General features: G+C 39.4%; 1 protein-coding gene across 5 annotated transcripts; it reads right to left on the minus strand.

Annotated features, from left to right (window-relative positions):
- Positions 1–57: 57 nt before the first annotated feature.
- On the minus strand, positions 58–26,888 carry rufy2 (RUN and FYVE domain containing 2). Of its 5 annotated transcripts, none has more exons than XM_034680545.1 (20): positions 26,404–26,888; positions 24,332–24,618; positions 15,599–15,772; positions 15,316–15,433; positions 12,564–12,665; positions 11,969–12,092; positions 11,323–11,387; positions 11,166–11,231; positions 10,651–10,720; positions 10,298–10,399; positions 10,055–10,171; positions 9,859–9,951; positions 9,099–9,173; positions 8,889–8,986; positions 4,090–4,209; positions 3,627–3,756; positions 3,417–3,511; positions 3,044–3,092; positions 2,771–2,851; positions 58–2,665 (listed from the first exon to the last, which is right to left on the minus strand). In XM_034680545.1, exons 2-20 carry the CDS (start codon positions 24,405–24,407, stop codon positions 2,522–2,524), a joined length of 1,899 nt encoding a protein of 632 aa, XP_034536436.1. In that variant the 5' UTR covers positions 24,408–24,618; positions 26,404–26,888; the 3' UTR covers positions 58–2,521. The 5 variants fall into 5 exon arrangements, with proteins under 5 accessions (XP_034536436.1, XP_034536435.1, XP_034536437.1 ...); XM_034680544.1 differs by having other exon boundaries at positions 9,078–9,173; positions 24,332–24,621; positions 26,404–26,885; XM_034680546.1 differs by lacking the exon at positions 26,404–26,888 and adding an exon at positions 25,091–25,285 and having other exon boundaries at positions 24,332–24,621.
- Between the last annotated feature and the right edge of the window lie 529 nt (positions 26,889–27,417).

The raw sequence follows: 27,417 nt of genomic DNA on the forward strand, positions 1-27,417 counted from the left end.
TGTCTCTCTCTCTCTTTGATGACTCTGCAAAGGCTGAAGAAGAAAAAAACAACAGCATGGCAACAACTGATTATTTTTACTTTTTCCAAAATGACAATGTGAAAGATTCTCTTCAACTTCATTTAATCAGAAACTGCTACACAGTCAAGGCAACATATTGTTGGCAATAGAGTTAATAATAAACTGGCAGGCTTGATTCAACCAAAGGGCCACAGTGATAATCAACGTGGTGTATTTACAACATACAATCAACACTGTACACATCCCAATGAAAGCTGGGAGGTTTAGAAGAGTGACACTGTACAAACATTTCAGGCAAGGCTGCAGTACAAGCATTGTCCTGTAGTACTGAGTAATGATGATATGATAGATTCGTGCTGTTTTTAAATAACTGAAAGAAGAAAACGCTGATTAAAGTTACACAGGCCTGATAAATATCTCTGTGGGAATGAATACTTCCAGTTGTTGAAAAGTTTCAGGTTTGTAAACATGTTTAGGTACAGAACCAGAATGTGCAGTGACACTCGAGCCATAACCCGTCAGAAGAATGTGCAGTATCAGTCATCAGCATTAGTTTGACATAGGAAAGAAAACACTTGCCAATCTTGATTTTAAAAAATGTCAATACCTCCTCTGAGGTAAAGAGCAGCAGTAAAATGTGGTTCTCCCTCTGCACAGATTACAAACGACTTCAAGTTCAATAAACTCCTGGATTTCTGAAAGTAAAAATGTATGTGCATTAAACACAAAACCAAACATAAGTACTCAAATGTATCTTAACATCAGGTAATACAGGATTGGCAAGTGTTCAAACATACTTCGTGGCTGTGTCGTCAGAAGTGAGTAACACAAAGTCTGATTTTGTTCACGTACAGTCTGAAGTCGTCATGTTCTAAATTAGACATCAGTGGTTTGTCAAAAGAAGAGCAACCAGAGGTGAAACATCAGTTGCTCCTCTCAGCAGCAGCCACTGCATTAGTGTCTCCAAATAACAGTGAAATGTGCTCTTAATCTGTGCTGCTTCCTTGGCTAGTGTAAGCTAGTGTTGCTACGTTCTCTCTCCCCTCTACAGGTATGCTCTCTGTAGAAATGTAGGGCTCATTTTGGCAACATGAGAAGCACATGTAGGAAAAAAGCTGTTGCATTTACAGTAGCACAAATGGCACAAACACTGTGTAAAACAACGAGAATCTGGGTACTAGTCTAGTCCTTGTGTCAGCAGTGAAACATCCGTCAGGACCAATGAATGTTCCTGGGATTAGTTTTCAGACAACTCTCATTGCATGTTTGGAGCACAGATCTGACCAGCAGGCCTTTTTTATCGTCAGAGCAGATGATGCAGATACAAAAAGTTCCCATATTGTTCATGTGGAGCAACTGCAACATAGGCTGGATATATTCCAGCTGAGCGCAGAGTGGAATTGACTTCTTGTTGTGCCTGCCTGTATGCGTCTGTTCACTGGAGGGTGATGTTATAGTAACAAGGCCTCAGTACTGAATGTATGAATGACATAATCTCATCTGTTTGGCTCTACCCTCCTGTATACAGTTTGAGGCTTGATACATACAATAAAACATCCTAGTCTACCACATGCAACTGAAGGTTGTGTCAAAAAGCAGCTTGCATTTAGTATCTGTAGTTCTTCTCACAGTCAGTGCAGTTTCAGAGAAAAGTTGTTCCTCCTATTTTAACCAAACTCTGAATTTTGGGGAATTTACCAAAACATGACCTACTGATCAGCCTCAGTGCGTGCTGCAAGTCACACACATATACACAACACAGGCTGTATATAAAGATCTTAACTTATACATAATCTTTATGTAGGGATCTTTATATCCAGTCCATGAGTCACAAATGTCATGCATTTTAGAGTCTGTTTTGGTTTCATCAGTATGAAAAAAAAGGGTTAGATGTTCCTAGATCAGCCTGACACCTTTCATTACCAAACAGACCAGCTGTTTGTTCCTGCTTTGAAATGCATTGTAAAGTGTAGAAAGTGTGTACTTAAATTTTGGAAATTGTTGCAGTTTTCTAGGGCCTTAGCGGATTCTTCTCCTGATCAGTTCAACATTTGATTGACTAACTTTGCATAACTAGCAGCTTCAGTGTCATGGATATTTGAATTGACAGTGAATAAATGATGTAATCTGTATAAATTAAAGTTGGTCTGCCAGCAGTAGTGATTGCTTTTGATTTTATAACAGACCAGAGATTTGTCTGTTAAGAAGTTAAGACATGTTGGCCTAAATTATTGTTGAGTAATCACCTCTTCACATTTAAATAAAGAAGTCAAATCAAACAGTGAGGACAGAGTGATGCAGATGCCTCTCATTTTGTCCATATCAGACAAAGTGTGAGTCAAATGTACTTAACGTTGATGCGTATGGTCCATTTCTAGCAACAAACACCGGGTGGAAATAAGTCAGGATGTGGATCTTACGCAGGACATGAGCATGGGATTTTTACGAGTCTGGTCTCAGATTGATTGAGGCAATCATGACAACAGTGCAGGTCTTGTCTTCACGTCGGATTGGAGGAGCATCTCTGGAGGAGGAGGGCGTGGCAGGTGTCACACACCCGGACTGGTTTGGGAGAGGCAGGCAGAGGGAGCTCATTGTCGGAGCAGCTGTTACAGAAAATCTCTCCGCAGTTCCTACAGTGGTGCTGAAGACAGACCGAAGAAGAGAAAGAAAATGAGCAAAGGTTGTGAGATTGAGATCTCAGCTGTTTCACAGTGTTAGTTTCATTTCCCTGCATGTGAGTTCTGACCTTGCGTCTTGAGATGGAGAACTCTTTCTCACACAGTTTGCAGTGGCTGGCCTCCTTGTCCTTCAGCCAAACCTGACCCCCCTGAAACAACACCACACCCAAACTTAACACCACAGATAAAATCAGCACAACACATTTCACTCGCCCAGTTCAGGCTTCTCTGTGGTGATGATACATGAGTACTACAGTAGATATTTTATTCTAATAATGCACCTAATTCAACATCTGCATTATGAACAGGTTTTAGATTCCTGTGACTCACTGTCACTTTACCTGAAGAGCTTTGTTTGCTTCTTTGATGTCTTCAATCTTCATTTTAGATCTGGTGAAAAAGAAACAAGACGGTGCTCAGTGAAGGAAATTAAAATCAATCATCACAGGTCATCAGTTAGGTAGGCAATTTTTTTCCATTTGATGAGGAGGATTCATTGCAAGAATATATACGATTTGCTCAGTGTTGTAAATAAACAAAACTTTTACAAAAAACCCCATATGGTTTGTTTTGTGGAGCTTTTTACCTGAAACTATCAAAACAGTTCTCAGCCACTCGGTCTTAAAAGGTTGTGTATTTTCAAAGAAGAGGCCCACTCAAAGTGGTAAATAATGGTTAAGTGCAGTTTGCTTCAGACTTCTTAAACACACATACTCGCTAAGTTTCGAGCCTAGTTCTTCGAGTGCTTGTTCTTGGTCCTCACAGATGCTCTTCAGCTGAATATTTTCATCCTGGAGACGATGGAACTCCTAGAAAAAAAACACAAACAAAAGACATCAGATCAAATAAGATCACAATCTGGAAAAACACAAATAATATAGCATGTGAAAATGTATGTTTTTTTCCTCCCTGTCCCCCCTGTACCTTTTTCAGTCCATTGATTTGCAGAGCCTCAGTGCTGAGCTGAGACACTGAGTCTCTCTCTCTGTCCAGATCGTTTTGTAATGTCTGCCTCCATTCCCTCTCGATCTTCAGGTCCGTCTCCAGCTGCTGGCTACAAAAATGAACAAACACAAAATAAACGCAAAGAAAGATATCACATAAAGGCAGAGATTTATGTGAATTTAGTTTTGTTACAATACACGTGAAAAGTGTTGGGCACACCTCAATACGAACTTTTGCTGAGGTATGTTTTAACTGATTGGACTGTGATTTACTGCTTGGCCTATTGATCAGTGCTGTGAATCTCAGTTCAAAGGAGGAAAGCTAAAAACAGCCAATGATCCCTCACACAGTTTCAATAATCAACACTTTCTTGGTGAAATGTTCATGTATGTTTGTGTGTGAGTCTATCAGTAAGTCTGTGTTTTGGGTTTTTGTCACTTACAGTTGCCTCTCTCTGTGTTCGATCTGCCGCTGCAGGCTGTCTGCCTTGTTGGCAAAGTCCAACTTGAAGCGTCTGGTTCCCTCCTCGGCTTCTCTGCGGTACCTCTCTGCCTCCTGTAATCTGCACCATTATAACCAGGGACAAACTCAGGACCATGGAGAGAAAAACTGGGGGGGGGGGGGGGGGGGGGTATGAAAGGAGAGGGGGTGAAGAACAGAGGAGGATGGGAGGGATGGACTTCAGGTAAGGAGGGATGTTAGAGGTTTGGAGGAGGGATGGCTCAGGACAAATAAGGGTGGGGTTGAAGGATGGCATGACAGGGTAAAACTTAAAACATCGCACTGAGAGTTGAATTATGGGTTGAAAGAAAAGAAACGGAAGGAATACAGAAATGTGATGATTTAAAATAAAGATACATGGTCAAACAAAGAGGAAAACTGCCTTAAAGCAGCTGTACAAATAAGAAAAGGAGGGTAGCTCACTATATCCAGCAGGTCAGTGTGCTCAAGGTTGAGTGAGCTGAAGTACAGCATCACCAGGTTGTTGTGTTTGGTGACATTTTCATATCATATGCATATCACTGGAAGTTTGAAAGGATGGCAAATATATTAATTTTCACCCAATAATCTGAAGGTAGAAGCTTTCATCCAATATTTTTGGGGAGATTTAATCTAGATCCAGTTTTTCCATCTCAGATATTGAAACAACCAGGAAGGTAATCCCTTCTTACAGCAGCTGTTGACACAGAGCTTTATCACCCGGTTAAATCCCATAATAAATGCTCCATTGCACTCTGAACGATGCAACAAACTCAAATCACACCCAACCATTGCCAAACATCAAACTTTATTGATCACGGTGACAGTAAAAGACAGTAGTTGTAAGTTCCAACAGATGTACTGAGAGTTTATGCGTCTATAAACCGAGAGCTGTTACAGAACTATGAGCATGGAGTGAGGATAAGCTGAAGAACTACCTCCCCATCTATCACAAAAGTTAATAAATATGCCAAGACGAGACACGACAACACATTCAAATTCCTTTTACAGAAGCTCCAGAGGTTTACAGCTGTGTGGCTACAAGTCTTTCCTCTTGTCGCTGTTTTGTCTGATCTACAGAAAAAAAGCATGTGAAACGAACTGATGCTGCCGGTCCCACTGAGATGTTTACATTTACCCAAACCTGATTCAACATTACAATTTTGAGCTAAGGTGAATCTCTAGGAGGTTGAAGAGCAACAAGGAGGAGGACAGCAGAGATATTTGACTTCCCCTCTGCTACTTCAATTGAGTGTTTAAAAAAGTAGTGTCTAAAGCATATTCACTACACGCTGCTAACAATTTCACAAAACTTCAACATGATGATGTAAGGGACAAAATGTCAGAAATCTCAATTCACTGCTCACTACAGAGTAAACTACTGAATGTGTATCACAAAGTGGTGAGAGAGGGAACAAAGGGCTGATATCAGATGCAGCAAGGGTCCTCCCAGCCAGTCAGAAGCAGGTCAGGAGGTGCGTCACATGCAGAGCAAAACTAGCAACACATTAAAAGCTGAAGGCTGCACAAGCAAACTACTCTCTGACTTTGGATGTTGGCTGCTGACTGACTGTGGTGAGCACAGGCCGCTATAAAGATCAGATCGTCTGGTTGTTTTCATGTCCCTGTTTGACCTAAAGCACAAGCAAATATTCATTACTCTGTTCCTCATCCCACAGCTTTGCACAGATCAGTAGCTGTGTGTGGAAGAATTTTTCCCATCAATACATTAAAGTTTAAATTCATGTAAAATTTGATTAGAGTCCACCTTCTTCCATTTGTGTGGACTTTTAGCCCCCTTAAGCTTAATAATAAAGCTTTCAGATATTTTCAGGGGTGTTGCAATGTTTTTTGTCAAAATATTTACACTGGAAATTATCTAGCTTTTTTTAAAAAGTGACACTAAATGTCAAGTTTCCACTCTCTGACTCTAAACTGTTTGTCCAGTAAATAATTTTTATATAGAAAAACAGTCAGTAGCTTTTAAACAAGCAGGAAAACCCGTTTAACTCCTCATAACTCAGTGTGAATAACAACAACAACCCTACGATTACACCTTAGAGCTCAAACAATTAGCTATCTGTGTTACTGCATACCGACCTATAACTGGAAGAGAAGTAGTAGCATATGTTTGAATGTTTGTGTGCACCATCAGCACACAAACAATTAAATAAAGTAGCATGTAATTAAGTTAAGATGTTTCTTCTGTATCTATTGAAGACAGTTCTCTGAGCAGCAAAGCGAGATATTTACAGGAAACGTATTGTTGCTACGCAGCGGAGCAGTCTGTGGATTTAACTGAAGTTCATGAAACATGTTTGAGTGGTCTCTACTGCTGATGATGATCGTGTCTCAGTAAATAAACCCTGCATTCAAATTTCACCTGATTATATGGCTGCTCTTCGGCCTTAAAACCATCCAAATATTGTGTGCAAAAACACAGGAATGCTCCTTTAAGTTAGTCCATTTTATCATACAGTCTTTATTGATGCTGTGTCTGTGTGTGAGTGCATGTTTGTCCTCAGAAGGAGATGTCCTTAACTAGCTTGTACTGGTGCTCTGTGTCTGTGCTGGCACACTTTACAAATGACATAGCTAGTGTTCTGGTCTGACTGAGCAGATCCTTATCACTGCACGAGGAAGCGGAGAAAAACCAGGGGTAAATCAATGAAAAGATGACGTTTGAAGGGAGCAAAATGAAGGGTGGATGGTCGGATGGGTGGTAAAAAAGAGACGAACAGAAGGGAGGAAAGAAGGAGGAAAGAAAGGAAGGAAGAATGTCAATACATCAGTGTTCTACGTGTCCCCGGTAACACTGAAAACCTGAAGTGACTTTTAACATCACAAGAAAAGCAGTGAGAGGAAGTAAAATACATCACAACACGCAATCTTATTCTTATCAGGTCTCCTCAAAGTGAGTGTGTTTCCCTCCACAGTTAATGAATGAGTAATGAGAAGATGTGGGAAAAGGAAGCAGGGAGAACAAATGTGTAGAAAGATAGATGAATAAAACTAGAGCAGGTCAAAACTGGAACTTTAGGATGAAATGTGCACAGAATAACACGAAAACACAGACATTTAAGCCTGAAGATGGCCTGTTTTCATTTATCTGAAGTACACAGCCTTTTCATTTCTATGTAGGAAATATGAGACTTTCAGCTACAACAACTCAAAACTCAAGCTAAAATAACAATTGTAACCAGGGTCCAAGCTCTACATGAACCTTCAGAGCAGCAAAATGACATTCACAACCAATCACATATAGGATGAAGCAGATTTCAACCAAAGGGAGAGGGAGAGGGAGGGGGAGGAATGGACAGTGTTGACTGAAAAAGATAGGTGAGGAGGGATCAAAAAGCATCAATACACCAGCAAATTTCATAATGACTGATGTAATAAAGGAGCATTAAAGGCTTATAATATATAACATGAGTCTGGTTCTGCCTGAGGTTTCTGCCTGTTAAAAGGAAGTTTTTCCTCGCCACTGTAAACTAACTAAATACTGGTGCAATGCTCATGGTGGATTAAGATGGGATAAGACTGAGTCTTATCCTGTCTTGAAGTTTGGTCTTTGTTAATAATTCAACATAGAGTACGGTCTAGACCTCCTATGTTTGTAAAAGCATCTTGAGATAACATTTGTTGTGATTTGGTGCTATACAAATAAAGATTGATTGATTGATTGATTGATTGATTGATTGATTGATTGATTGATTGATTGATTGATTGATTGATTGATTGATTGATTGATTGATTGATTGATTGATTGATTGATTGATTGATCTCATACAGTTAGTATATGGATGATGTATGGATATAGGTTTATATTTTATTTCTAAAATATATATTACGTTGAATCATGTTATGATATAAGCAGATGACCTTGAGTCTTTAGTTACCACTAAATTAACAAAATGATTTAAAACACTAAATTAATCATTACTCTAAGGACATGAAAAGAGAGATTTTGTTATTTTTTCAATCCAATGTGTTGGCAGCTTTGTTAGGTGAGCTGCTTTGTGAGGAAAAATACAATAGCTAGGAGAGGATGAGGACTACGACCTCACAACTAGTTTCTAAAAGGGAAATTCTGAAACAGTGGTGAGGAAGATGCTCCATATCAGTTTTTTTGTGTTATCTATAGTTTTCCTCCACAAAGCATCAAAGTAAACCATGAAGAAGTCTCATTCAGTTTATACTCTAAGTAAGTGAAGGAAATCAAATAAAAATTTTTGGGATTCATCCAGAAAAAATCTAAGTGTACTGCCGACAAGACATTTGATCATTTGTTGATTAAAAAATCGATTTCCTTTGTTCCCAGTCAGAGCTGTGAACGGTTCTCTGGGATGTCTAAACTACGTCATCAAAGATGCAAAGGTAAATAGAAGCAGCAGATCAAAGGTTTTCACCTACCAGCATAGAACTTGCTTTAGACCAAAGGATTTGACAGGGGAGATAACTTGGGGTAATTGATTCCCTGTATTTGTTAAGTGTCAGCAGAGGCTGAGCCCTGATCCCTGCTCTGAGCTTTGCTGCTGCTAGGACTGAGGGGATCAAGACAGAGACATAACCTTACTCATAGTTTTAGGTTTATCATGTTTACTGTGTGTGTGTGTGTGTGTGTGTGTGTGTGTGTGTGTGTGTGTGTGTGTGTGTGTGTGTGTGTGTGTGTGTGTGTGTGTGCGTGCGTGCGTGCGTGCGTGCGTGCGTGCGTGCGTGCGTGCGTGCGCACGCTGCGACTTCGCAGGCAGTGCATCTCACCTCTGCTCCAGCTGTTTCATGGTGGCAGTGATCTGATTGGTCTTCTCCTCCAGACGGCTGATCATGTTGTTCTTCTTCTTCATCTCGTCATCAGACGACTGACAAACAAACAATTGTGATAAGTCATAATGAAAATAATTCAAAAAAATATAGAATAATAATAATAATAATAAAAGTAGAAGTACTGACTTCAGATGTGTGTGTTTGTACCTGCATCTTCTGGTACATTTCTACATTGATGGCTTTGACTTCATCCAGCTGGTGTCTCAGTCCGATCAGCGTGTCCTGTTGATGAAAATCAAAGACATCAGTTGTGCTCTGATGCTCTTCTGTTTAACACTGTCATGTGACAGACATTGGCTCATTGTCTAGTTCATCAGTTGGAGCTAATAGTCTGTTAGTGAGCTGAAATATATTCATGATAAATTACATTGTTGCTTTGAATGCACGTCATACGCTGCATGGTCCTTTTCAATAACGACGCAGATATTACTCTCCATTCTGACAGCTGGTTCACCTGGTGGTTTAGTGTCATGATATCAGCAGCCTCTTTATTAAAAGGCGGCCATGAGGCTGCTGTATCTGCATGTCACAGCTTGGCTACAAATGTCAGCTCGTGGTGTCTGTGTAGCAGAGTTCACATGTTGGTGTTGAGGACTGCCACAGGGATGGGCACAGGAGTGAGCAAAGTATTACAGCATGTGAGCAAGAACAGGCTGGTGCATTATTATTATTATTATTATATGATTATTATACAGGTACTGTATCCTCCCTCAATGTGATGAGAAGTGAACACACCATATAACTGTTGTTATTTGAACAGTTTGGGTCTAAATATCTTCCTTTGTTTTTTTGTTTCTACAGTATCTCCATTAAGCCTTATGTATTTAATTATAAATTCATATAAATGAATCCATGTGTACGTTGTTAATTCTTCATGAGTAGACATGGAATATATATTTGCACCAACCTGTTTTTCATGAATATCTTTCTCCAGAAGTTTCATGGCCAGCTCCATTTCCTGTTTCATCGACACCTGGACTACCAACTCATTCTCCACATCCTGAACACAAAACAACGTTAATACATTATTATTTTTTGTAATCAAACTGTCACCATGTATATCTTAAAACACAGGTCATACACAAACTGAGTCACAGTCTGACCTGTCTGAGCTGACACTCCTCCTTTAGTTGTCTTTGAGCTTCGCTGTACATTTCATCCAAGCCCTGACGAGACTGTCTGTATGTGTCTCTCTCCATCGACACATCACCTTGAGTTACCTGGATAAATAAGAAGGAAGAAGGGAACAGCAATGTCATGTTTCAGCTGTAAGAGTCAGAGTTGTGTAATATGTGTCTTTGTATTTCTTTTTTTTCCCCTGTGTTGGTGCATGTGTGGATGTATACCTCTAACTGTTGTTGTGCCTTCAGTAGAATAAGACTGTTTTCACTCCGCAGTTGCTGGTTTTCTTCCTGTAGTTTGATGATGTTGTTCTTGGCTATGGCTAACTGCAAACACAAACACAGTAAAGTAGTGTGAGAATCAGAATACTTTGACTTCACATCTACATACTTGACTTAATGATCACACAAGGTTTTATGATAGTTAAAAAAAATAGCTTCTCTATTAATAGACAACAAAGTTAGATCCAGAGTTTGTTATGATATAGTTACAGATAAAACATAATAAAGGCACATGACTGGTGATGTGGATCTTCAATCAATTCTGAGGTCATATACATTATGAGTGTGGGTCTCACCTCTTCTACGAGCTTGGAGTTTGACTTCTCCAGAGAGTCTACTCTACCTTGAAGACCATGAACTGTGGAGCTTTATGTACAACAAAGACAGAAATTATATTAAACTTCAATTTAACATCAGAGTATAAGTTATAGGTTTTCTTCAGTAACCTTCCTAATGCAAGAACTAGCTAGTTCTAAGCTTCACAGCTGCAGATGTTATTACTCTCCATCTGTGATTCAGTTTAAGGCAGCAGATCAGTTTCAGTCTTTTTAAATAGAAAGTGAGATAAGAAAAAAACAAAGAGAGGGTATATGACAGACTGTGTTTTAATGAGTCTGTCTGTACCGACAGATGGGACACATTTGTACTTCTAAAAACAGACTGGATCAAACTGATTGGAGGCGTCATGACACTTAAACATCAGACCATAAACAAATAGAGTATGTGACTAAGAAATAGAAACAGCTGGTTAAAAAGTAACAAAACAACATTATATCCAGCAGTCCAGTCTGTTCAAAAAAACACATCTTACTTGAGTTGTCGGTTCAGCTCCTCCACATAGTTCTTCTGATCCAAGATGGATGCAATTTGGCTATTTCTGTTGCCATGGAAACAGGCAGAGGATATAGTTCTGCATCAGATTTAGAGTTCGACATAAAAAAAACTGAAGAGACAATAAAAGATCATACCTCTCCTCACTCCTGTAATCATCAATGTCATTCTTCAAGTACATAGAGAAGTCGATGACTCCAACCTGAAATAAAAAATAAACAAGATGAGCTCATATCACTCCTTTGGGGACACATATTATAAAAAGATACATACATCACAAAGCAGCTTGATAAGTTTTGTTATTGTTTGTTCTTTTCTTTATCATCTTAGAGCTCCAGGGTAGGAAGAAGAGCTTATTATCACCTGTCAAATCTGTGTTTATTAGTCTGTGTGGCTGCTCACCTTCTGCCCCAAAACAACTTGATGTACACAACCACAAATTCCAAGTCTCATCACATTACAGCTATCTCATCTATGCTGAGTCAAATGTGCACAAAGTCTGTTCAGGTTGTTTGCATTTGCCTACAACTTGTCTTCACCCACGTTGTAGTAACGTGACTCAACAGTGTCTGTTCTGCCTGATAAAAAGATAAAGTGACAAAACAGAAAAGATCTTATCTGCATTTTTACCTCCTCATCCTAGATTCAAACTCTTTCTTTTCAGTTAACGTGCAGCAATAGGAAGTTGACCTTTATTGTCTCATCCACTTCTTCTTTCATTTGATCCAATCAGAGGGAATTGTAACTAAAATTGTAAAAGTAGTGTCTCAAAGCAGCGGTTACCTGAGAGTCCAGGTCCTCGCCTTTCACACACAGGTTAGCATCGATGACGTTTAGGCCCACCAGCAGGCCGACGATCACTGCTCCCTCCTCCTCCAGCATCAGTGCTGAATTCTCATAGAAATCACTGTGAAGACGATACAACAACTTCTCAGATACTTAGGAAAGCTCTGAAAGTTACAGGATGCAGAGGTGCGGCTTTGAAGTCATGTTTTAGCTCTGTTGTATTTGTCATAGTTGTGAAATGTCTTTGGTGTACGTACAGGCTATTCTTTATTGTATAGATGTGCTTTCAGAAAAAGTACTTTGCTGTTATTTGAAGAATTCCTCTTTACATGCTTCATAAAGTTTCTGTCAGTGTTTGATTTGATAACCCTCTCCTTGGTTGTTAGAGGAAAAGAGTTAACATTTCTATTACATCTGAAACTTGTTAAAATGACTAACGTAATGTGATCTGTTGTTGACAGTGATACAAATCTGGAGTTACCAGCTTCAACCTCTGACAGTCAGATTTTTCATCAGGGATTCTTACAAACTTATTAAATACTTTGCATTCCATGTGTACAACTATGCGGACAAACAGTATGTGTGTGAGTACCTGAGCAAGTCTTTTCTGGTGATGAGGAGTCGTAGGTAGTCAGCCAGCCGTTTCTGCATGAGAGCCAGGCGCAGCCAAGCTCTGGCCCTGCCTAATGGAGTCCTGAAAAGAAACACAAACACACGGGTGATAAGATTACATTCTTGGGAGGTTTTTCAGGGTGTTGGGGCTGGTGGCTCTGCAGGACTTTGTTGAAATGGTTTTCTGTTTAGCTGTTTACAGTTTTTCTCAGTTGCTTTGGTACATTTCTCAAATCATCCTTGACATTTGCAAAACAGCAAGTGCATTTCTCAAAACAATTCGTATACATAGCAAAACACCATGGATTACCTGTAAAAGCCAGTATCTTGCTCAAAATCCTTAGTTCATCTCTCAAAAGTAAATATCTGTGTCAGTGAACATGTCAGTGCCATCAGAGTGACAAGTCCTTGTGTCATTGTGTCCGGATGAGACAGTCAAATCGCTTAGTCATGTTGTCAATATAACAGTGTACTCTGAAGGGACATTCTGATGTAAACTATGGCTAAAGATTTGATGACAGTTATTATAAATTGGTTACACCCTATGGTTACACCTTAGTGTATTGTGGCTCTTATCTCATCAGGAACGCAAATATGTCCTCTGCCTCTTCCTCTGTTTTGCCTCCTAACTCCTCTTCCTCTTCTTTTCTCTCTGGCTGTTGATCTAGTCCAATTCCTTGTCCTTCCATTGTCAGACTTTGTAACATTGTGTTGTGCTCCGGCTATATACTGTATATATTTTCCAGTTGACGGTTCGTGAAATACACCTTTGAGCTATGTCAGAAAACTGGTTGATCATTGGTTGATCTAATGCTTCACACATTTCCCTTTGTTAGAGAAAGTCAAGATTCACCTGGGAGCAATTTACCAATTCAGGACAGATTTAGAAAAACAGTCTAATGGAAATGTACAGAAATATGACTGACATATTCTGACAACATGTTCAATCATTTTGCATGTGAAGACTTGTGCGATGAACTAATGCCTAAATGTTGTGGAGGGTGAGACTATTCAACAGAGAACCATTGTAATACATTTTGATCAACATGACATAAGCACTTGATAATGTAGGAAACAGCAGAGAATTGTACATAATCATTTGCATGGATCTACTCAAGCATTTGCAACTTGTTCAAAGAAAAGAGAAACTGCTTTTTTGATGTGCACAAGTGACACAGTGATGTGAAGATTGAACAAGTAGTTTTGAAAATTTCAATTCTGATCTGAGAAATGTACCAAAGCTACTGAGAAAAACTGTTAATATAGCTCTGTTCTTTCTTCAGTTTACAGATAAATGATCTAACTTAATTCTCAGTTCCCTTTTTAAGATGTCTACCCAACAACAGAAAGTAAAACATGTTTAAGTTGATCTACTTTTCATCTCAGAAACTAAAACTGCATTAAAACTTGTTCTGTAAAGCGTATTTTTTTTATTCTGGTGAAAAAAAATAACAACTGTTGGCAATCGGTGCTTAAAAAAACATTGCTCTGCTGCATGTCCGTTGGTCTGACTCAGCACCATGAAAGGAAACACGCTCTGTTCTCCATTTAAAACAGAACTGTTCCTTATTTTGCTGGATCAGACGAGACCTGAACATTACTCACTTTATTGCCTCCTGTCCGCTCTGCTGCTATGCCGTGTCTGATGACTGAATAGCAAAGTAAAGCATTACTTGGAAATCTCGTGTGATTGAAATGAAGCACCAGCCTGCTCACTTTATCGGCTAGTTGACACAACATAAATATTACTGATTAGTAAGTTAAAATATTACCACTGACACGCTGCGTCAACTCTGATGACATAATGCCAATATCACAGTGTTGTTGTTGTTGTTCATGTAGTGCATTTGATAAAACACAACAATTTAATAATAATATGACCTATAATTCCCTGCACATGACAGTCTATTATACATAGTTATCTTAGCCAGTAATCTGTTTAAGAAAGATTTTAAGTTGGATTTTATTCATGAGACAGAACAATACATTGGGTTATACTTTAGATTTCAGAACTAGACTGATATTTATGTCAGATGCAATATTAAACTAGATTTTTTAGTATCATTATTATAAAAGAATATATCTATTAAACAACAGCCAGTAACTGTTTTTTATAATCTGCTGTCATTTAGGAAGGAAACATATGTTTTAGGTCATTTAAAAGAACATTAACATTACTCGACAGCAGCCACACCAACGAGGCTGCCTGCATTGTCTGCAGTCATTATTTGTTTATTCTTAAAATCTGGCTCATGAACACAGGCATCATCCGATGGCAATTATTTCAAAACGCCATTCGATCAATCAGCTCAAAGATGAATCGGGTAATCTCTAACATTAAGTATAAAACTATTAAGTGGAGACTTCACATTGCTGCGCCAAAACTGGTGTCAATTCACCAAAGCAGACTTTCCTTTTTAAAAGGGTGTAAATGATGAAGTGACTTTAAGGCAAATATCAAGCTCAGTAAGAAAAAAACTATATATAAGGGCTCTAGCAAAACAAAGAGACAAAGGAAGAAGAAGTAGAGATATTGTGACCAGGAAGAGGCGAACAGGAACAAGCAGAAAGGTGAAGTGAAAGTAAATCACACTCAGGTGTCACACTGCTCTGGCTCACATCCCATCCTCATGTTACAGGTGCATGTGAGTAATGAGTAGTAGTGTGGTGACTCCTGTTTCTCCAGTATAATGTCAGATTAAGTTGTGTGTGTGTTCATAAATGTTCCTCACTTCAGTCCAGGCAGGTCTCGTACAGAGGCGGATATCTCTGCTGCTTCAGGACACAATTTCTCCACCAGCTCCAGAGGACCCCACAAAGACTTGTTGAAGCCCAGGAAGGACTTTTTCACTGGGGAGAAAAAGAAGAACGACATATCAGTTAGACGCACCGGGGAATGAAAAAAATCAAAGAACGACTCCTCTTCAAGGGAGAAAGAAAACAAATTGTGCAGCTCACACAGAGATGATTGAATACTGCAGATTCAGCCACACTAGCACCCATTATCTCTTTTACCTCTAAGGCCATGTTTGAGGCAGTGCTCCATGACAACAAAGAATTGCTGCAGAGGTGGGTAGTCTGAGTCCAGGGTTCGTCCAAAGCTCAGAGCCGACTCGATGAGCCCTTTAATACTCAGCTTGGCCATGTTCAACAGGTTGGCTCTCTCCATGGCCATGGGGTCTCGCATAGCTGCAGAAAGAAACAGAAGAAACACAAAAAACTTTGTTTCAATTATGTTTACATACCCACATCATGATTTTTATAGATGTACACAATAATGTCTGAAAGCAATCATTTTCTACACAAATACATGGTATTAATGTTTGTTTTTACAATCACACACGTTGAAATGGAGTGTGGTAGTATACACCTCTAAATTGATGTCATATTTGAAAACTGTGCCAAAGCTACCACTAAAACTGCCATGTGTATTGTGCCTTAAGAAAAAACGTCAAGGCCTGCGGTTGAACCCTCCGACAGAGGTATGCTTTCACATGCACTATACATAGACCTCTGGGTTAATGTGTAGCAAAACAAGAACATGACTGAATAATGTCTGGTGGAAACAGAGGTGGGTTGCCTAGCAAACTCGCAGAGACACAGACACTGACCAATCAGCAGAGGATTTCTTTGGAGCAGCATACGTTGGGTGCCCTTGGGTAGAGAGGCCCTGAGGATCCTGACTGTGTGTCAATGCAATCATGAGGATTTTACACTGATCTCAAATGTCAGTTTTCCTTACTGATTTCCAATACTTAAAGTGTTGTTAAAGCTGCTGTTGGTAGGAATGGTGTAAAAAATGTTGCTTTTTTCTGCTGAGTTTGGAAAAAAGGTCATAATTCCCATCGGTACTCATCGGTAAGTTGAGTAATTTGAGACTACTGCGAAATCTCTGCGTTTTCCAATGCCTTTGTATCACGGAATGTTATTATTCCCCTCGTTCCCGTTATGACGGGCCAATTATAGCTAATCTCCAATCCTCTGTCCTGATTGGTTAAGGGGCGGCCCCTACTAAGTCCTCCAATTGGTTATGAATCCGGCACTATCATGACTGCACACGCCGATCTGTGTTTGGGGGCTAAGAGGAAATCTGGTTAGGAGGGATAGTGTTGACATTCGAAGCCCCTCTCTCTGAACAGATGTTTACTCTGTGACTACCAACAGCAGCTTTAAGTTGAAGTTTTAAGACTTCAAACAATTAGGAGAGCTTGCTGTATTAAATGCTTGAAACAACTGTCGACTATTTAAACAATTCAGATTTAAAAAACATTGTTTAAAGAATGTATATACAACCCCAATTCCAATGAAGTTGGGACGTTGTGTTAAACATAAATAAAAACAGAATACAATGATTTGCAAATCATGTTCAACCTATATTTAATTGAATACACTACAAATACAAGATATTTAATGTTCAAACTGATTAACTTTATTGTTTTTAGCAAATAATCATTAACCTAGAATTTTATGGCTGCAACACGTTCCAAAAAAGCTGGGACAGGTGGCAAAAAATACTGAGAAAGTTGAGGAGTGCTCATAAAACACCTGTTTGGAACATCCCACAGGTGAACAGGCTAATTGGGAACAGGTGGGTGCCATGATTGGGTATAAAAGGAGCTTCCCTGAATTGCTCAGTCATTCACAAGCAAAGATGGGGCGAGGTTCACCTCTTTGTGAATAAGTGCGTCAGAAAATAGTGGAACAGTTTAAGGACAATGTTCCTCAACGTACAATTGCAAGGAATTTAGGGATTTCATCATCTACGGTCCATAATATCATCAAAAGGTTCAGAGAATCTGGAGAAATCACTGCATGTAAGCGGCAAGGCCGAAAACCAACATTGAATGCCCGTGACCTTCAATCCCTTAGGCGGCACTGCATCAAAAACTGACATCAATGTGTAAAGGATATCACCACATGGGCTCAGGAACACTTCAGAAAACCACTGTCAGTAAATACAGTTCGGCGCTACATCCGTAAGTGCAACTTAAAACTCTACTATGCAAAGCAAAAGCCATTTATCAACAACACCAAGAAAAAACGCCGCCGGCTTCTCTGGGCCCGAGCTCATCTAACATGGACTGATGCAAAGTGGAAAAGTGTTCTGTGGTCTGACGAGTCCACATTTCAAATTCTTTTTGGAAATTGTGGACGTCGTGTCCTCCGGGCCAAAGAGGAAAAGAACCATCCGGACTGTTATGGACGCAAAGTTCAAAAGCCAGCATCTGTGATGGTATGGGGCTGTGTTAGTGCCAATGGCATGGGTAACTTACACATCTGTGAAGGCACCATTAATGCTGAAAGGTACATACAGGTTTTGGAGAAACATATGCTGCCATCCAAGCAACGTCTTTTTCATGGACGCCCCTGCTTATTTCAGCAAGACAATGCCAAACCACATTCTGCACGTGTTACAACAGCGTGGCTTCGTAGTAAAAGAGTGCGTGTACTAGACTGGCCTGCCTGCAGTCCAGACCTGTCTCCCATTGAAAATGTGTGGTGCATTATGAAGCGTAAAATACGACAACGGAGAACCCGGACTGTTGAACAGCTGAAGCTGTACATCAAGCAAGAATGGGAAAGAATTCCACCTACAAAGCTTCAACAATTAGTGTCCTCAGTTCCCAAACGTTTATTGAATGTTGTTAAAAGGAAAGGTGATGTAACACAGTGGTGAACATGACCCTGTCCCAGCTTTTTTGGAACGTGTTGCAGCCATAAAATTCTAGGTTAATGATTATTTGCTAAAAACAATAAAGTTTATCAGTTTGAACATTAAATATCTTGTATTTGTAGTGTATTCAATTAAATATAGGTTGAACATGATTTGCAAATTATTGTATCTTTTATTTATGTTTAACACAACGTCCCAACTTCATTGGAATTGGGGTTGTAGATGCCCCTGTGTCCGTCTGAATCTAAGCATAGTTGTGAGTATGGTGCAGGGCCCTCTTATGACAGACACTGTGGCTTTTTGGCCACAATAACAGAGAGTTATTAGATATCATTAGAAAATTAATCAGTGATTTCCACGATTGCTGATTGTAAGCCTGATTCAGTTGTCAAGTAAATTTACTAAACTTTAGCAGCTTTCTAATGTGCTACAGTAGGGGAGAACGGGGTTGGTTGTCACACGGGTTGGTTGGCACACTCGTTATAACTCGCCACCAGAGGGCACTGTCTCTCAAATTGGGGTATGGACATTTCCAGAATTAGGATCAGAGCTCACCTACATAGTCTTCTCTGAAGTAAGACAGCTGAACTTGAGGGGAGAGGACTTTTTGTGGTTTTCATGTCAAATTGTAAATATTCAGCTCCTCAGTATTTTTTTTCTATGTTTATACGATGGGTTTATAACAAAACAAGTGTTACCCTTACAAAGTGTGAAGGGAAAGCTATAGTTTAGAGTTTCATTAGCTAGCTTAGTAGTTGTTAGATGGTTGTTAGCCTGGAAGCTAGCAAAAAATTCCAGTTGGTGGTCACATTCTCTTTGGGGTTGGTTGTCACATGTAACAACCAACCCCTATGTTGGCAAAATCATGCATGGTGAAATTAGTTGGATTGCGCAGACCCTACATTTGCCATCACTGTAACTCAGACTGTGACTGCATGTAGCCTAGTTGAGTCGGCCATTATTGTTCGGCCTATTTGTTTTGTTCTTTATGTTGTTATATAGGCTGGCCTAAAGATGTGTTTCCTGTTCATGTTCCTTGCTCATTTTATGTTAAAATGCATTAAGTTATGTAGGCCTATCACTTGTCAGTGCAATTAAACTTTCAAATTTAGTTCTGCCTTCTTGCCTTTTTAAAAAGATTTTCCCCATTGAAATACCATTGTGACAACCAACCCCATAGTGTGTGACAACCAACCCCATAGTGTGTGACAACCAACCCCATAGTGTGTGACAACCATCCCTGTGATGGGATGGTTGTCACAATGTGTCAGAGTGTCTTTGACAGTTAATTGCCTCTTTGCTACAATGAGTTGGAAAATGAGAGGGAAACACATTTCAAGCCAACACCCTAAGCTTCAATTTAATGTAGGAATGACTATTGAAAGATGTTTTGATGATGAGCAATCGTCAAAACAGTAAAAAGTGTGACAACCAACCCTGTTCCCCCCTACTATTATATGGAATTGTAAAAAATATCTATGGGATATGAGAGTGGAGTCAAAACAGCACATCAGTAGACAAGGCTTTTTAAAATTGGGACTCTTACAATAGGAAAACATTACTGGACAAAAATATAGATTGATGAACCAGGATTGGGACTGATGGAGTAATAAGTAGTTGAATCCCCAGTTGGATATACTGCAAAGTTACTGAGTCAGTATTAATATCATCAAACAAACACAATCATTATATTGACTCAAACAACCCCTAGGAAAGTGGACGCACATTTTTTTTTCCATTAGCATCAGTGCAGCATGTGATGCTCCAGGCAGTAAAGCTGATCCACTGCTAACATTAACAGAGGAGGATGTAGCATCAAAGCATGAGCAGCACAGATCTATGAAAAATCAATTGGCCACACACACAGAGGATGGTGAGGTAATGTTGGATGTGGAGGAGAGAGAAGATGTACCAGCTGAAACTATTAACTCTGCTCCATTTAGCCCCAGACTGAATGATTGATTGTTCCTGCACACTTCAGGAGGGGGATTCGTCTATGTGAAGAAGAGCCAGATAAGCAAAGAGAGGGTCACATTACAGATACTGGATGTCTGCAAAAACCAAGAGCCTCCTTTACACACATACTCCTCAACTCCCAGTATAAACCTAACGAGCCCTGATGCTGATAATAACACCATACCTTGGACGGTCCAGTCCCCGGGCAGAGACGTCCTGTGCTCCGACACTTTGGGAAGGACGTGAATGCTCCCTGAAATGGTCTCGGATGCTTTCCTGGCCAAAGCAAAGATAGGAGCCTGCCATCGCCCGTCTCCTCCACCTACACCGCCTCCACCTTTTACACTGCTGCTACTGTTAGCTTTATCCACAACAGCTGCAGATTTTTCCTCCTGCAGCCTCAAAATGCCAAACACCTGAGTCTTCTCCTTGTTGCTGTCCGCTTCAGACAGAGACAGGTCGTGTTCTGCGGGCGCTGCTGCCATGTTCACGTACCTCTGCAAAGATCCGGATCGGTGCGAAAACGACCAGATTCATGCGGATGTGCAATTTAACCGGCAACCATTGTGACAACCGGATCATAAAAATACCTGGGTCGCCCCCGACCAAAGACCTGACAGGTCTAGCTAGAGTCAAAAGCAATCGTCGTGTTGGACTCGTGCTGGATAACGTAGGCGTCCATCTACATGGTGCACAGCGTAAACAGCTGCTCCAGAGATTAAAGGAGTCTTTAATTCACATCACGGTGTGGTCCAGATATGTGTTTACACCTAGCAGACCTTACAGACAGTTGGCTTCTGACCGTCCCGCTGCACCCTCCAGAGAGGGGCGGTGTCAAAAGGCTCACAAGACACACAAAAGGAGCACTACGTAATGATTTAGGTGGTGGCCATGTTGTGAACGTGCCGCCCCCTACTGGCTGAAGGCTGCACTATAAGGAAACAAACAGACCTAGTGACAGAGGATTCATCCTGCTGTTAAGAGATGTGAAGGTGGAACTTAAACACATGTACTTATCTGATTAAATTATGTATATTAGATAGGCTACAATGCTGATGTACTTGAGGAGATGAGGCTCGCAGAGTCAGTGACATCTTTAAATCTCTTAACCCTCCTGTTATGTTACAGGTCAAATTGACCCTTTTTAAAGTCCATTTTAGGCAATATGTGCCTTCCAAAGTAGCTAAATACAGCATAAAAATCTGCATGTGACAGAAGAGGTGTCTTTTGTTAATTTATCAACATCACTTCATAAAAAGAAAAAAAATCAAAATGTAAAATAAAATAAACAAAAACCTGTCATGAAAAACTATTGTATTTATATTTAGGACTTTCCAATATACATTAATACAAGTTTTTACATGAATTTTCATGAAAAATAAGTAAGTTATCCTCATTGAACCATGATCTGTGAGAATTAAAGGACACCATTGCACTAAATATGGATTTAAATGGTTAGTAAAGGAGTTAAAAATGAGATTAAAACATTTTATTAGGATTCTTTGGGGGTTCTGACACTTTTAGATAATTGAATATGCTTTGGGTCAAATTGACCCAAGAACAATATTGCTGTTACTGAGAAACGAACATAACAGGAGGGTTAAAACCCATTTTTACAGACTTGCTTTTATGTGACTTTATCTTTCTAACCGCTTTTACTTCTATTTTATTATTAGTTTGAATTTTTATCCAACTAATCAATTGTTTTAATTGTATTTGATTATCTATTGTTTTAATTAATTACATTTTTTTTTCTTTTATTATTTTAATGTTCCCAATTTATCCTGAACACTTTCATTTTCTTGCTGTGATGTCGTCCTCTTACTCTGAAAACTTCTTTTATTTTATTTTTAATGCTTTTATTTACGTATCCATTTTTATTTATTTATTTTATTTATTTATCCCGGAAAAACCTCTCAACAACAATTTACTGGTCTATTGTCCCACCACTTCATTCTGTTTAATTGACATGTATTCCTTTTAACCTCTTGCGTTGCATTTTGTTTTGCATTGTTAAAATTCCTCCTCCCTGTAGTTTGAAATCTTTGCTATGTTATTTGAACCATGCTTTGTTTGTCAAAGCACTTTGTTAACATTTGTTTTTAAAAGTGCTATATAAATAAAGTCATTATTATTATCATTACTTGGGTTGAACTTCACTACCACCCTTTGGTTAGTTATTCCGAACAGTATGAACTACAATTCATAATTTGGTATAATGACATTTCTTGGCAAATTCAACTTTAAAACCTAATGTTTAGCAATGCAATATGATGCATTACAGATTAAACTATCTCTTAGTCTCCTCTATCCCTCTTTCCAACCCCAACTCAGTCGAGGCAGATGGCTGTCTAACATGAGTCTGGTTCTGCTCGAGGATTCTGCCTGTTAAAGGAAGTTTTTCCTTGCTGCTGTTACTGGCTAAATACTGATGTGCAATGCTCATGGTGGATTAAGATGAGATAAGATAGAATCCTGTCAGTAAGAGGGGACTGGATCTTATCCTGTCTTGGTGTTGGGTCTTTGTTAATGATTTAACATAGAGTATGGTCTAGACCTGCTATGTTTGTAGGCGTCTTGAGATAATGTGTGTTGTGGCACTATACAAATAAAGATTGATGGATGGATGGATGGATGGATGGATGGATGATTGATTGATTGATTGATTGATTGATTGATTGATTGATTGATTGATTGATTGATTGATTGATTGATTGAATAATTTATGAAATGTAACAAAAAATTATTTGAAAACAAAACAGTAAAATTACACTTCCACAGAACAGTAACAATAACAACATACTTGAATTGTGCCGCACTCACAGGCAGTACTTTTACTATTGATTCTTTATTTTTGTTTTTGAGGTGTGGTAGCCTACTTCCACTCTTTTCGAGTAAAATTCTGAATACTTCCCTCACTGTATTTCTTGTCAATTTTATGTTTTAACACCAGGAGGTCAAGTTTACGCTATGAGAAAATTGCTTTCACACTCTGAGGCTAAGTCAAGTCCCTTCGGGCAAAATATTTTTATCATTCAGTTTTTTGTTTTTCACTTTTTTAAAAAAGGGCATCAACTTTTCTAGTGTCACAACTTAAACGGCAGTGTTTAAGAAACCAGTAAGGAGATATAAATGAGCCTGATATACATAATTAAAAAAGTAAAATTGTTCAATTAAAATGTGTATCTCTATTTTCAAAGTGTAGGCCTACAGTTTTTTGGTTTGTGGTTTCCTATTAAATATAATGTGATTCTGGTTTTGCTGGTGGACTTTGGATTCATGAGCCTAGTTTTTCATAAATCCAGCCTAATGCCATGCTCTGTATAAATATTGTTGAACCAGAAGAGGAAACAATGCAAGAGAGGATCCAAAAAAACACCAGAAAAATACACCAGTGACAAGGGGATGGAAGTAGAAGAAAAATGTTGCCTAGGTAAACTTGATGAAGTTTTCAAATAACAAAACTATGATACTCTAATTTGGATTTTTCATCAGGGATTGGGAATAATGATTATTTTTGGATTTCCAGTAATTTGATGGATGATTAATTGTTAAATGTAATAATGTGGGTAAAGTAATATCTTTCAATGCTTGTTTTATTCTGACCAGCAAACATCTTAAACCCAAATATAATTAGTTTGGATGGAATCAATGATGATCAATGAATTTGCAAATATTAACGTCTGTCGAAGCTGAAAAAAAGTGAATTTATGACATTGTGACAAAATGACTTTGTTTCAGCTATACTGAAAATAGTTAGAATCGAGATCTATTGTGCTCTCGGCCAAGTTTATCAACACATGAATGATCAAAAACCTTAGATTTTATCATAGATTATGTCTAAACCTCAGAATAAAGGGTACTTTCCTGATTAACCTGACTGATTGATAACTTATCTGAATGATTGGTTAATGTAAGTGTCATTTTATCAGTGGCACCAGTATTTAACTTCTGTGGCTAACTTATTCCTAACTTGATTGTATTGTTGCAGTGATGTTGGCAGGAGCTGTTGTTTGGTCATTACAAGATCACAGTTCGAGACCAAGTGTGGGAGTTGATAGGAAATGTCACTTTGTAAGACACCGGGTATTTCCCTCAAAAAGCACTTTCCATCCTACCTTGGCTGTATGCTAGTCGCTCCATACTCTCACTGTGAGTGATGCCCCAGCGGTGAAGACTCTGAGGGGAGTACATGGTGAGTGGAGCTCTCCTCTGCCCGCAGTTTGTTGTAAAATAAATAAATAACAGTAAATCAAGCGGTCCCCTGAGTCCTGAAGTGACGCACTCTGGTCCGCTTTCTGCTGAAGTGGTGCCACACAGTGAAGTCTCCTCAGATTCCTCAGAACCAGTTGACCCTTCCTCCAGTTCAGTCGGGTCTGATCACAGTCTCGGGCGTGCTGGGTGTCTGCTGGGGTGTGCGGGACAAAAATGACAGAAGAGATAGAACTAATAAGACACAGGAGAATACTAATTATTCTGGTGTACAAAAGGTTGACATCCTAATTATATTTAATTTGTGACTTGATAACCCACCATGATGCACTCAAAAAACAGCTTTTGACTTACCATTTATAGATTAAGTCCAACAAATGAATGAAAATCACTCTTAATTGAATAATAATGATACAACATTACCTAAAAAGGCTCTCATTTAATATAAACTCTAAAGTTACTCCCTGTCAGCAATCTGTAACAGACCAGTCAAACACCACTCTCCCGTAAACCACTGTTTGAGACCATTACTGTCATGAATAATGTATGACAAGATGTTCTTCCTTCAGATACTTTACTGAACTACAATAAATCTTGATTTTATGGAGCAGGAGTTCAGTCACCACCAAAACGACCTGTTTGGATAACCAAAATAGAAGTTTTACCTTTTCTGCGAGCAGCAGGCTAGCTCATGGGGAACGCATCCAGTTGGAATCACCATTGTATCAAAGTTAAGGCCTCCGCCCGCACAAACTGAACAATGTTCCATCCATAACTGTATGCAGTGAGAGAAACTATAGAAGCATACAGGCACCAAAAACTGCATTACATGGATCACTGGTGTCAGACTTATAATCTCTCTCTCTCTCTCTCTCTCTCTCTCTCTCTCTCTCTCTCTCTCTCTCTCTCTCTCTCTCTCTCTAATAGCTCAGGCCTGACTAGGATCATATGACCGGTATCCTGCAGATCTGTAAACTCTTGAGCTGACTGTTTACTGCCTGTGCTAATTCTCTGAATGGCTGCTTATTAGCTCAGTAAGCAGAGACTGTGTAACCCTGGCTCCTACCTTTGTTTTGACATCCGTCACTTTTTTTCACTGTTCATCCTCTTCTGACTGAACTGTTTCCTGTTTACATGCAGTTTAACTGTATGCATTTATATTGTCCTTTTTGTAACTATTCTTTTCTCTTTAATTTTCTCTACAACTAATTTGCCTTCTGAAGAGTCACAAAAAAGCAAGAGTCACTTTGATATTCTGTAGGTTTGTTTGTTTGTGCTTTTCCTACATGTGTTGCCTCTTTGTCTCTGGGCAACAAATGTACTGTCATCATTTCTACACAATGAAATGTTGATGAATTTGTGTACTTGATTCAAAATGTGCACCCAGCTGCTTAAGTACAAAAGAGGCATGTTAATCTGAATCTGTAACTTGCATCCTACAGTTAATTCTTATTTCACATTTAATATAAACATGAACAAGGCTCTTTTTTTCAGCTCATCCTTCCATTATTTTCCCATCAGCTCGATCCTTTTTCAGTCTTGCTGCTTCCATCACTTCTGAACCACACCTAAACAAACACACCACTGAACCCTTCCATGCAGGGTGGTATGTTTGCACCATATGACCATGCTCATCACTGTAGGAACACACCCTTCTGCATGACGGACAGTTGCAGCAACCAATAACAGCGTTCACTGGATCCATTCCCACCAATAGAAGTATGTTGCTGTTTCATCGTAGTATCCATCCTTTCATGCTGCAGCAGTGCAGGAGCTATGTGATGCTATGTTACTGATTCTGAAGCACTGATGTGTTTCTGATACAAACAGTGATTGCAGCAGAAGAGCTACATTCATAAAACATAAAACACACAATTAAGTAACCACCAAAAACCTTGGCTGATATTGCTACTGCTATTGCTATGTGTTTACTCTATCAGCATGCACAACATTTCATCATGTCAATTTTGCATCTCACCTCAGGCAGTAGACAGATCGGATGAGTATTTCTGCAGCTTGTCAGCACTTGGTAGTCCAGTCCAAAAAGGGATAAGTCTATACTCTGGTCCAGTATGCAGAGTCTGAGGCAATGACTCGGTGGAAACAGCTCAAGATGGGCATAATCTACTTCCTGAAAGAATACAAGTCCAAGAGTGACAGTATCCCCTTCTACATATTCATCAAGAACAATATCTATCTATCTATCTATCTATCTATCTATCTATCTATCTATCTATCTATCTATCTATCTATCTATCTATCTATCTATCTATCTCTATCTATATCTATATCTATCCACCCATCCATCCATCCCTCCATCAATCCATCATTTGTTCTAATCTAGAGGTGCTGCAATGCTGTGAATGAAAATAAGCCTCTGTGGTTCTAGAGAAGTGAGCCGGTACACGCTCTGGAGACATCACGGATAGGAACCACAATCATCACCCCACACCACCCAATGACAAGAGAGCAAAGGAGCCTGAGAGAGGGGGAGGGGCTTGGGAGTAACACAGCAAAGAGAGATACAAGAGAGAGAGAGAGGGAGAGGGAGAGGAGGCTTCCACAGGGGAATAGCAGAGAGGAGAGGAGAGAAGAGGAGAGAGAGATTCTGGGTGTATGAAGCTGAGTATAAAGCAAGAGGGAGCACTCATATGAACTCACACATACAACCCCACCCACACAAGCAAAATTCATTGATAATGAAATACCTCAAGAAATGAATGAAACCATGCAAGTATTGGTGAATTCTGAAGCAGCTACAACAGGAGGGCTACACATGTTGTTTGCAGCCAATCCCTGTCTGGGAATCTAACAGTGAGGGAGGTACTTGTGGAGATGGGCTGCAGACTGGTGTGCGATTTTTGTGTGTGTGGAGGTGAATGACTTTGCAGCTAAGACATTGAAATAGTATCACTGTTGCTGGAATGTTCCTGCAACTGAAATACTGTAAGTGAAGATTTGTAATAACATCCTGTGTATATCTGGATAAAAG

Source organism: Notolabrus celidotus, chromosome 3 (assembly GCF_009762535.1).
Source record: "Notolabrus celidotus isolate fNotCel1 chromosome 3, fNotCel1.pri, whole genome shotgun sequence".
Classification (NCBI taxonomy): domain Eukaryota; kingdom Metazoa; phylum Chordata; class Actinopteri; order Labriformes; family Labridae; genus Notolabrus; species Notolabrus celidotus.

Excerpts from the sequence above, each read along its gene's own strand:
- rufy2 (XM_034680542.1), bottom strand. The coding sequence starts at position 20,698 with ATGGCAGCAGCGCCCGCAGAACACGACCTGTCTCTGTCTGAAGCGGAC. Across the intron at positions 15,773-20,397 it reads CGGGGACTGGACCGTCCAAG|CTATGCGAGACCCCATGGCC; the intron begins GTATGGTGTTAT and ends TTCTTTCTGCAG. Across the intron at positions 3,093-3,416 it reads CTAGGCTCGAAACTTAGCGA|ATCTAAAATGAAGATTGAAG; the intron begins GTATGTGTGTTT and ends CTTTTTCACCAG.